The following is a 12,778-nucleotide window of genomic DNA, read 5'->3' as shown; positions in this document are numbered from 1 at the left end:
CCTCTGTCCTCACCCCCATCACAAACCCCACCCACACTGAAAACCCCCATAGGCCCCCGCCAGGACCCCATCCCCAATATTCTCCCTGGACCACCGTGATAGATAAGAAGCTGAAGATTTGGTACACGAACACAGATGGAATAATGAATAAATATGAGGAGTGGTATGAAAGAATCAATGAGAAGTCCCCAGACATCAATATTTGATAACAAATATTGATATCTGATATCAGATATTGAGGAAAGATAGAAGGAGTTTTGAGGAAATGGAAGGCATGGACGAGATTAGAGAATGGGACTACATAGTAGGTAAAATTCAGTCTGGGGAACATAAGGTAGTCATAGAACTGCAGGAGGCCAAGAGAGGAATATGAGAGCAACAGAGCAATGGTGGACACACTGGCTGAGGTGACAAGAAGAGCTCACTCCAGCAGAGCAAAGTTACTGGTTATGGGTGATTTCAACCACAGGGAGATCGATTGGGAAAACCTGGAGCCTCATGGGGTCTCAAAACATGGAGAGCCAAGATGATGGATGTCGTACTGGAAAACCTCATACATCAACACGTCATGGTCACTACCAGAGAGAGAGGGGAGGATGAACCAGCAGGACTGGACCTTGTGTTCACCCTGAGCAGTTCAGATATTGGGACATCACATATGAGAGGCCCCTTAGAGCTAGTGATCACGTGGTTCTGTGTATTGATTACATAGTACAGTTACAAGTGGAGAGGGTAACAGGAGTCTAATGGGAAAAGCCAGACTATAAAAGGGGGGACTACACAGGTATGAGGAACTTCTTGCAGGAGGTTCAGTGGGACAGAGAACTGGTAGGAAAGTCAGTAAACGAAATGTTGGAATATGTAACAACAAAATGCAAGGGGGCAGAGGAAAGGTTTGTTCCCAAGGGCAACAGAAATAATGGGAAGACCAAAGCGAGTCCTTGGTTTACCCGAAGGTATAGGGAGGTATAAACTAAGTGCACTAGAGAAAGGAAAAGGGGCAGAAGGCAAAGGACCCAGGAAAATAAGGAGATCATTCGAAGAGCCAGAAAGGAGTATGCACAGATAAGGAAAGAGCCCCAGCGAGAGTACGAAAACGACATAGCATCGAAAGTCAAGTCTGACCCGAAACTGCTGTATAGCCACATTAGGAGAAAGACAACAGTCAAAAACCAGGTGATCAGGCTGAGGAAAGAAGGTGGGGAACTCACAAGTAACGATCAAGAGGTATGTGAGGAGCTCAACACGAGATTTAAGGAAGTATTTACGGTGGAGACAGGAAGGCCATGGGGAAGACAGAACAGAGGGGGACTCAAACAAGGAATATACCAACAAGTGTTGGATGACATACACGCTACTGAGGAGGAGGTGAAGAAACTGCTAAGTGACCTTGATACCTCAAAGGCAATGGGACCGGATATCTCCCCGTGGGTCCTTAGAGATGGATCAGAAATGCTGTATGTGCCACTAACCACAATCTTCAACACTTGAAACTGGGCAACTACCTGAGGTATGGAAGACGGCAAATGTAGTTCCCATTTTTAAAAAAGGAGACAGAAAAGAGGCATTAAACTACAGAACTAGAGTATTAACAACAACCAGCACGGATTCATGGAAGGCAAATCCTGTGTCACAAACCTTCAGGAGTTTTGTGATAAAGTAACAGAAGTAAGACACGAGAGAGAGGGGTGGGTTGATTGCATTTTCTTGGACTGCAAGAAGGCCTTCGACACAGTTTCTTACAAGAGATTAGTGCAGAAACTAGAGGATCAGACGTGTATAACGGGAAAGGCACTACAACGGATCAGAGAATACCTGACAGGGAGGCAACACGAGTCATGGTACATAATGAGGTACCACAGTGGGCACCTGTGACGAGCGGGGCCCCACAGGGGTCGGCCCTAGGACCATTGCTGTTTTTGGTATATGTGAATGACACGATGGAAGGGATAGACTCAGAGGTGTCCCTGTTTGCAGATGATGTGAAGTTAATGAGGAGAATTAAATCATATGAGGATCAGGCAGGACTTCAAAGAGACCTGGTCCAGCAACTGGCTTCTCGAATTTAACCCTGCCAAATAAAAAGTCATGAAGATCGGAGAAGGGCAAAGAAGATCGCAGATGGAGTATAGGCTAGGTGAGCAAAGACTGCAAACCTCGCTCAAGGAAAAAGATCTTGGGGTGAGTATAACACAGAGCACGTCTCCGGAAGCACACATCAACTAGATAACTGCTGTAGCATATGGGCGCCTGGCAAACCTGAGAACAGCGTTCCGATGCCTAAGTAAGGAATCTTTCAAGACACTGTACACCGTGTACATCAGGCTCATACTGGAGTATGCAGCACCAGTTTGGAACCCACATCGGGTCAAGTACGTTAAGAAATTAGAGAAAGTGCAAAGGTTTGCGACAAGGTAAGTACCAGAGCTAAGGGGAAGGTTGAGGGAAATCGGCCTGATGACACTGGAGGACAGGAGGGTTAGGGAAGACATGATAACGACATACAAAATACTGCGTGGAAAAGAAAAGGTGGACAGAGACAGAATGTTCCATAGAGGGGACACAGAAACCAGGGGTCACTCTTGGAAGTTGAAGACTCAGATGAGTCACAGGGATGTTAGGAAGTATTTCTTCAGGCATAGAATGGTCAGCAAGTGGAATAGTCTGGAGAGTGATGTAGTGGAACAGGAACCATACATAGCTTTAAGACGAGATATGATAAAGTTCATGGAGCAGGGAGAGAGGGGACATAGTAGCGTTCAGTGAAGGAGCTGAGTCTCGACCCCTGCAACCACAATTAGGTGAGTACACACACACACACACACACACACGCACTCTCGCGCGAACGCTCTTGTGGCTCTTGGGAACCATGGAACTGTCAATTTTTGTAAATTAAAGAGAGTAGAAAATTGGGAACAAGATATAATTAAAAAAGAAAACCCGAAAATTTTCGAAAAGTCGTGTTTTTATGGCGTTTTAAAGTTTAACGGATTTAGTGAGTCCATTATGTTTACTTCTCACGCTGCTGCACTAGAAGGCCGGTAAGAAATTCTTGAGCAGTTTTTCCTTGTTTCTCCGATGTTTCCATGTGATAACTCAAGAACAACTCTGCTTATTTACTTTCAACTTTCAGCATAGGTACGTCTTACCTAGAAGAAGGTTGCGGCTTTTATTACGAGGTGTTGGTGCCAATTTACCAATTTAATACATGTAAATAGTGCACTGACGTCTGCGAGACAAACTGAGAACACCTTCTCTCATATGTATAACATTTTAAATATAGGTAAATCCTCCTTTGAAGATTTGGATTGATAATTTAGTGTGTGGGATTCAATTGGCTCTTTTTATTTAAAAATTTGTATGGCATTTTAGTAAGTAAGCAAGTTAATTTAGGCACAGGTACACATAAGTGCAATTATTATACATGATGTAAATTAACTAGGATAACCCCCCACCCTCCTTCCGCAAAATAAAATAAAAAGTTAGTGACTTATTTCCATCGTGAGATCATTATTGTATGGTACCTCCCAGCTGTAGCAGACGTTAAGTACCATTACATTTACTCATATTAAAGTCTGTTTTGTTACTTAATATGTAAAACCTAATTTGGCAATATTATTAAAGTAGTTGAGTGAACACGCGTGTGTATGGTGGCCAGCCAGTCATTCCACGCAGAAATATTCATGGCCAACGTCGCGAGCGTGTTCCGCCAGCCAGCGGGCGACGCCGACCAGACGGCGAAGAGGACGAAGAAACTTTGTCGTCTGGAAAGTGATCTATCTCTCCATTTCGCTTGAGTTATTAAGATAATGAGAAGGAAATTATTTTTCAGATAGAATTATAATTAATCTCTGCATACCAGAGATTAATTATGATCCCCATTCCCCAGAACAATCCACTTACCATGTACTAGCCATTACGTGTGACCTGTGTGACGAAGAACTAAATGACACTAATAATTTCATTTAAGGTTTAAAGCTGGGAAATGGGAAAGTACATACGTATATTTGCATACGTTATTGTTAAAAAAAGATTTATTTATTGTGTTTATGTCTGATTCTGTGATATAATCTCTGACTATCACTCTACACAGGATGTGAGACACACCACAACCAAACAAATTATATCTAGAACCAGAATTTCATTAACATTGTGTCCCAAACCAGAGCTGTAATTAACTTTTTTTTCTCATATTTATTTTATATTTCACCGTCGTTCCGTCAACTTATTGACTTTTTTGGACAAACTGACTGCTAATATAAGCACTTAATCATAATTCCATTGCAACATCTTTAAACGCTCTTACGTCTGGCAGTGTAACTCCTCTCTCTGAAATTTTGCTTTGTGTCATTATTTTTTAATCTATCAACTATTTTTCATTTAATTTAAATAATTTTATCTTCAGTGTTGTATATACCCAAAATATTTAAAATATTATTAACCCCTCATTTAGGAGCAATGAACAAATGATGCGTGTAAAACTTTTAATTCCTGAACTAGGCAACTTAAATTCTTGTGCATCCTAGTAAAATGTAATATATGTGAGAGGCTGTGATAGGTTGAGCAGTGGATGGTGCGACGAGCAGTGGATGGTGCGACGAGCAGTGGATGGTGCGACGAGCAGTGGATGGTGCGACGAGAAGTAGAAGGTGCGACGAGCAGTGGACGGTGCGACGAGAAGTAGAAGGTGCGACGAGCAGTGGACGGTGCGACGAGAAGTAGAAGGTGCGACGAGCAGTGGACGGTGCGCAGACACATTATCAGAGGAAAATACTGAGAGCGGAATGACATGTGTTCTGAGTTGATCTGTGTGGCTGTGTCAGACACCACTCTGAGTTGACCTGTGTGGCTGTGTCAGACACCACTCTGAGTTGACCTGTGTGGCTGTGTCAGACACCACTCTGAGTTGACCTGTGTGGCTGTGTCAGACACCACTCTGAGTTGATCTGTGTGGCTGTGTCAGACACCACTCTGAGTTGACCTGTGTGGCTGTGTCAGACACCACTCTGAGTTGACCTGTGTGGCTGTGTCAGACACCACTCTGAGTTGACCTGTGTGGCTGTGTCAGACACCACTCTGAGTTGACCTGTGTGGCTGTGTCAGACACCACTCTGAGTTGACCTGTGTGGCTGTGTCAGACACCACTCTGAGTTGACCTGTGTGGCTGTGTCAGACACCACTCTGAGTTGACCTGTGTGGCTGTGTCAGACACCACTGAACTTATTCACTCATACTTAACACAGGTAAGACATGTTTATTGTGTTAAAACCCACATGAGTTTATGGCTTTTATGTGTTTAAAAATTAATTAAACTGGTGATTAAGTTATCGTGTTCTATTTATCTATAAAAAATAATGTTAAGTCACAGACAACTAGCCAACATTAACATGGTACTAGACCTTGCAACATTAACATGTTACTAGGCCTTGCAACATTAACATGGTACTAGACCTTGCAACATTAACATGGTACTAGACCTTGCAACATTAACATGTTACTAGGCCTTGCAACATTAACATGGTACTAGACCTTGCAACATTAACATGTTACTAGGCCTTGCAACATTAACATGGTACTAGACCTTGCAACATTAACATGTTACTAGGCCTTCCAACATTAACATGTTACTAGACCTTGCAACATTAACATGTTACTAGGCCTTGCAACATTAACATGTTACTAGGCCTTGCAACATTAACATGTTACTAGACCTTGCAACATTAACATGTTACTAGGCCTTGCAACACAAGTACGACTCACATAACAGATGGTTTAACAAAACATTCTGCAGGTTAAATATATATTTTTGTAGATGCAGAGCGTCGCGTGCGCGCACGCACACACTCGTGCCCGTCACACAAACACACACACACACACACATACATATATTCACATTCGCTAACGAGTCATGCACTAAGCTTGTAAGAACATAAGAAAGGAGGAACACTGCAGCAGGCCTGTTGGCCCATACTGGGCAGGTCCTTCACAAGTCCAACCCATTTGTAATATTTTACAATTAAGAATAAAACTAAGTATGCCCGAAATGCCTAGCCATGCTAAGCGTTCTAGTGGTACACTCTGTAATCACAATTTTACTACATGTAAACCAAACAATAACCAAATTTCTGTAAACTCAGCATTGTAATCCTTATAGAGAATAAACTTTGAATTGAATTGAATTGAATTGAACTAACAGAATATTTGCCCAACCCACTTTAGTTCCTGCATCATAAGGATGCAGGATTGCACTCCACTTGGATTCCCAACAGTTGCACAATCCAGGACAACATGGGTTCAGAGCAGGTCGCTGCTGCCTCTCGCAACCACTATGATATGGTCTTGGATGCACTGGAAAACAGAATACAGATTTTTCAAAGGTCTTTGACAAGTGCGATCATGATGTAATATCGCAGAAAATGAGTGCTAAAGGGATAACTGGCAAAGTGGGCAGATGGATCTCCAACTTCCTAACCAATCGAACACATATAGTAGTGGTAAACAGAGTTAAATCGGAAGCTGCCATAGTGAAGAGCTCTATTCCACAAGGCACAGTACTCGCCCCCATTCTGTTCCTTATCCTCATATCAGACAGAGACAGAGATGTAAACCATAGCACCGTATCATCCTTTGCTGACGATACTAGGATCTCCATGAGAGTGTCATCCATCAAGGACACGGTAAATCTCCAAGAAGATATAAACAAGGTTTTCCAATGGGCAACGGAGAACAATATGTTGTTCTATGCAAACAAATTCCAACTATTCCGTTGTGGAAAACTGAAGAAAACAATAGCTAGAACTGAGTATACTACAAACTCTAACCGCACAATAGAGTGGAAAAGTAATGTGTAAGACCTGAGAGTGGTAATGTCTGAGGCTCTCATCTTCAAGGATCATAACAATGCCACTGTCACACCTACAAGGAAACTGATAGGATGGATAATGAGAACATTCAAAACAAGAAATGCCAAACCAATGATGATCCATTTCAAATCACTTGTTCTCTTTAGGCTGGAATACTGCTGTACATTTACATCTCAGTTCAAGGCAGGAGAAATTGCAGATCAAGAGAATATACAGAGAACCTTTACTGCACATATAAGTTCCGTCAAACACCTTAACTACTGGGGACACTTGGAAGCACTTGACTTGTACTCACTGGAGCGCAGGCGAGAGAGATATATCATAATCTACACCTGGAAAGTCCTGAAGGGATTGGCCCCTAGTCTGTACACAGAAATCACTCCCTACGAAAGCAAAAGACTTGGCAGGCGATTAAACATATCCCTAATGAAAAGTAGGGGCGCCATTAGTACACTAAGAGAAAACACAGTAAGTGTCCGGGGCCCAATACTTAAACAGCCTCCCACCAGCCATAAGGGAAATTACCAATAGACCTCTGGGTGTCTTCAAGAGGGAGCTGGACAGATACTTATAGTCAGTGCAGGTTGTGGTTCGTACGTTGGCCTACGTGTGGCCAACAGTAACGGCCTAGTTGATCAGGCCCTGATCCACTGGGAGGCCTAGTCATGGACCGGGCCGCGGGGGCGTTGATCCCCGGAATACCCTCCAGGTAGGCAGGCAGGTGGCGGCGGGGCGTAGGTTTGACCTGGTCACACAAAGTAATGGTCTATGGCATCCTTGATACGTTGTTGAGCAACCTTGGCCTTTGTGTGCTGCAAGGCGACTGCTGGGGTTTCATTCACATACATAGCTCTATGTGGAAAGTTCAATATAAGTGGCACTAAACTGTCGGTGGTTCTGGAAAAATTGTGCCAGTGGTCTTGGTCACACAGCAACATTTCCCCCATGATATGGAGTTGTTTGATTGGGGTGCTTTAAAGGAGCAGACATTACTAAATTAATCTAATAAATTATGAGTGGACAAACGATTGTTCCATCGAACGTAAACATATGTGGACCTACTGCTTATCCTCAACGAATGCGTTTGGTGCTGCCTTGACTTTTTACTAACCGATCAACAATGCTATTAGGACTACCAAAACTGGCACCTCTGTGCAGCCATTCGTCCTCAGTTCTAAGAGAAGACACCAGTTACACCAACATGACGTGACAGGGTATGAACTCATGGATTGCCAAACATCCAGTTCATAGTTTGCTCAGCAACATACGGATTAATGATGCATTCTCTGTCACAATACGGACTGGATACTGATAAATGATGTTTCGAAAAATTTTAGAGTCCATACAATGACTAAAGTTTCCTTCTTAGTGAGTCAGTAATCACTTAGTGAGTCAGTAATTACTTAGTGAGTCAGTAATTACTTAGTGAGTCAGTAATTACTTTAAGCTTCAGTCAATACTCGTCTTTCAAGCACAAAGGGAGTTGCACTTGTTATCAGTCTTTTGCACTACTGCAACATCTGTGTCAGTAGCACTAGGATTTGTTGCAAAGTAAAAACCTTTCTCAAAATTAGGAAATACAAAAGTAGGAGCTGACATGAGCTTTGATTTTAGTGTCTGAAGTGCTCTTTTTGACTGCAAGTTCATTTGAAAGGAGCATCTTTTTTTGAGTAAGTCTGTAAAGGGAGCTTTAGGTTAGCATCAGCTAGTTCCTCCAGTACCAATATGAATATGATCACGGTATTCAGTACTGACAAGTTGATAAGTAAGACACATGAGCGGCAGTTGGATATCTTTATTCCGAAATGTTTCGCCTACACAGTAGGCATCTTCAGTCGAGTACAGAAGAGACGTTTCGGAATAAAGATACCTATTAGAAACAGTACCGATTCAATGGTCAAGATGGGGCTCGTCTTCTTCCCGATGAGGATACGGATAGCGGATGAGATCCACCAGCTTGGTGTAAGTCTTGAGACGGACAATGCTGCCAGCGGAGTTTGCGGCTAAAAGATGGACTTTACTGTCTTTCTATAGCATTCAAGACTGGTTCTACGAATAAACCCTTCACATTGCATAAATCATTATCAATAACACCATGACCACCTTCGTGAACAAGAGAAACAACTGAAATGCGCCTAAGTGTACTAACCGCTAGAGAAGTGTCTCTGTAGCCGGCCAATGATGCTCACAAGAGCAGGGATAACCTGGGTCATATAGCCACTTACCTTCAGGAATGTCCACTCAAAACAGCAGCCATCACAGAATGAGTCCTGGATCTTAAGTCTGTCTGGGCGACCCGTACCTGGAGTCTACCTGGATGGTTTCGGGGGGTCAACGCCCCGGCGGCCTAGTTCTTGTCCAGGCTTACATGACATTTGAGGCATCCGCAAACTCTCCTGAAACAAGAAACTGGAACATTAGGACTCAAAAAGGGCGACACGGCATTTTTAGTGCCAGACCCCTCCTACCTAACACAGGATAATGACCAATCAGATCACATCATAACAGTTCACTTTACACAGATAATTCATCAGGTCCATGAAATCGGCTATGTGAACATCAGGGACACTAACTTAGTAGTAATTATTAAGGTAATTACGTGATATACTGAAAATGAGGGATTTGTGATCGCTTTCCCCAAGATCACCATTAACCTCAAGATTATTAATTAGTGATTCCTTGTTATAGATAACTAAGTCACACTCTGCTTTAAAAAAACAGTCCTGGATTGTATCAAGAAAGTCAGTAAACTAAAAAAAAAATTCCAGTTAAATTGCTCCAATTAATTTGGCTAAAGTAAAAATCTCTTATTATTTTTTATCTAGATGCCTTAGTAATTTCGTCCTATAAAAGTTCACCACGTTCCCTATCAAAGTTAGGAGGTCTGTATATCATACTCAAGATTTGTTTTTCACTTCTCTCCAGAAACTGTAGCCAAACAGATTCACTATCCGTCGCTTCCACTTTTATATCGTTTTTAACACAACATTTTAAATTATCTCTGAATACATCGCCACTCTGTTGACCCTGTCGGTGTAGAATAATTTATAGCCTAAGTGGCATTCAGAAGGAATTTCTAACTCTTTCAGGTTGAACCAGGTCTCTGTTTTGCGAATAATATCTACGCTTCCTGCACATGTAATTAATCTTAGCTCGTTAATCTTATTTTATTACGTTCCTGCTGTTAATACTGTAGACCTTAATGGAGTTAGTCACTCGCTGCCCTTGACTATCTCTTCCATTTGCTGATGAAGTCTATTATTTTTATTAATAACTTTATGATGAACAATGCCTTTTGAATATATCCCTGAGGTATCCTGGCAGTTTCTGCCGCTTTCATCCCTCGTACTGTAACCTATTTGTTTCCCACATACACCCATGCCTCTATCTACCATCAATTGAAAGTTCTAGACAGCACTGCAAAGGTCCCCCTCGATAGAGATTGCTAATGCTAACACCACTGCCCAGAGAGATACATCCAGTCCCTTGCGTGTGTCTCTTGTTTGCCATAGAATTTGTTCCACTTGTCAATGAATGGGATTTCAAGTCATTAATGTACTAATTTTAACAAATCTATTTTTATCCAGGTTTGGTGACACAATGAGAAGAGAAGCATGTGTAATGATGGAAGATCGTAATAGCACATCAACAAAACTGCATTCATTGGCCATGAACGGAGAGCTAGATGTTCTGGATCGTCTCCTACTTGATGGTGCTGATTGTAATACACAAGACAGCTCTGGAAATTCTTCATTACATTATGCTGCCTATTATGGTCATCGTGACTGCTGTAAACGTCTTCTTCAGTGCCCTGGTTTGAAAGTGAATGCTGTAAATAATGATGAAAGTAGTCCTTTGCATTTTGCTGCTCAAAGAAACCATCTTGAAATAATAGAGCTTTTGATGTCAAATGGTGCAGACGTTAACCTGCGGAACAATGAAGAGAGTTTGCCATTACATTATGCAGCCAAGATTGGCTGTAAAGATTCTTGTCAAGCTCTTTTATCTCGTGTCAGCAGTGATGAGAGAGAAACTCACTTAAGAGCAACAGACGTTGAAGGAAAAACGCCTCTCATGCTGTCTGTTATGGGGGGTCATGAAATGTGCTTTGATGAATTGAAAAATACTGATATAAATATAAAGGACAAGGAGGGGAACACTGCTCTGCATTATGCTGTTATCAGTGGAAGTACAAATGCAGTTGAAAAACTTGTTAAAATGAAGGCTAATCGAAACGAAAAGAATAAAAATGGAACAACTGCAGTTCTTGCAGCAGCAAGTAAACAGATGTCTGCTTGCTTAAAGTATATTGCGGAAGAATATCCAAACTATCCATATATAACTAACGAAATTAGAGCTAACTTGTATGAAAGAGACAATAATAATAAAAACATTCTTCATTATGCAGCTGAAAAAAACGCTGAAAACTGCCTCAAATATTTATTTACTTACATAAAAAGAGAGGATATTCTTAATGACAGAGATAAGGATAAAAATACTCCACTTCATACTGCTTTAATATGTAACAATTTCGACTGTGCTCATTTATTACTTGAAGAAGGAGCATCACCAGCGAAGCGGGGACTGGAAGGAATGACACCTCTTCACCTGGCTGCTGACAAAGATTGTACTAGTATATGTGAGATACTCCTTGCAAACGCTGAAGTGCAAGTTAGTCAGGAGAATGATAACGGGGAAACAGCACTTCACCTTGCAGCTCGTCGTGGGTCAGTAGATATATGTCGAAGACTTCTACAAAAAGGAGCCTGTTTATCAGCAACTGATAAAAATGGCCAGACAGCACTCCACTCTGCATCAGTTAAAGGAAATGCCAGTGTAGTTAAATTTCTTATTAAAAGAGGCATACCCACACGGATTAAAGATAATTATGGTTCCACTGCTATGCACCTTGCAGCATCTGCGGGATCACTGGAATGTTGCCAGTTGTTAGTTGTCAGTGATGAAGAAATGCTCTGTGTTACAGACAAGAATGGAAGCTTGCCTCTAGACAGAGCTTTTGAACATAATCACGACAGTGTATTTAAATATCTTCTTCAACAGCTTCCTTACGACTCCGACGAAAAGCGGATGATCTGTTTACATCAGTACGCTTTTCAAGCCTTGGAGACTAACAGACCGTAAGTAAACTGAGAATAATATAAAAAATGGTAAGTAACCCATCTCATACACATAATATATATACATACATTCGTATATGTAAGAATTATACCAGTACAATCCCATGTATTAAGTCTAAATTATTTTAACTATATTATTATCATTATTATTATTATTATTATTATTATTATTATTATTATTATTATTATTATTATGCTTACGGGGAAGAGCTAAATCCATAAGGGTCATTCAGTTCGCAAAGAATGGGAGGCAATGAAATTTAATTTGAGGACGTGAAGGAAAGATCCATTTTTCTTGATCAAGAGCCCTATACTAAAATCAAGGCACTCCTGTTCGCACTTGCTCAAATTTTTCACATTGGTGTATCTTGCTAAAACAATGGTTGGTATACTTATTGTTGAAGCCAGTTTCCTAGTAATTTGAAGGACAACAAAAGAGGGAACATTCAGCTTGGGATTACTAACGAAAACTAAACTCATTGTACTTATTCTGTAATGCCTCAATTATTCTCTAACAAATGAACTATTCTCTGACCCCTGATAATTGTCTGATCTCTCAAATATTCACTGACTCTTTAGCTATTCTCTAACCTCTCATCTATTAGATTAAGTTAGGTTAGGTGAAGTTTCTAAGTTAGGTTGTCTTAAAAAATTATTTTTTTTTTGACAGTCAATGAAAAATATATATTAATCAATCTGTCGACCCCTCCATCCTTTTCGGGGACGACCCCTACCCCGCCTTCCTTCTCCTACAGATTTATACTCTCTCCATGTTCC

General features: G+C 41.3%; 1 protein-coding gene across 1 annotated transcript in view; it reads left to right on the top strand.

The window, feature by feature from the left end:
- Positions 1–4,567: 4,567 nt before the first annotated feature.
- Positions 4,568–12,778, top strand: part of LOC128697989 (transient receptor potential cation channel subfamily A member 1 homolog) — a 47,547-nt gene continuing 39,336 nt past the window's right edge. The window contains exons 1-2 of the mRNA XM_053789975.2: positions 4,568–5,243; positions 10,451–12,001. Of these exons, the coding sequence (XP_053645950.2) occupies positions 10,464–12,001 (1,538 nt within the window). The 5' untranslated portion in view covers positions 4,568–5,243; positions 10,451–10,463. The remainder of the gene's footprint in view (positions 5,244–10,450; positions 12,002–12,778) is intronic.

This window comes from Cherax quadricarinatus, chromosome 58, assembly GCF_038502225.1.
Source record: "Cherax quadricarinatus isolate ZL_2023a chromosome 58, ASM3850222v1, whole genome shotgun sequence".
Classification (NCBI taxonomy): Eukaryota; Metazoa; Arthropoda; class Malacostraca; order Decapoda; family Parastacidae; genus Cherax; species Cherax quadricarinatus.
Note: the sequence above shows the minus strand (reverse complement) of the source record. Positions and strands in the feature narration are given on the sequence as shown.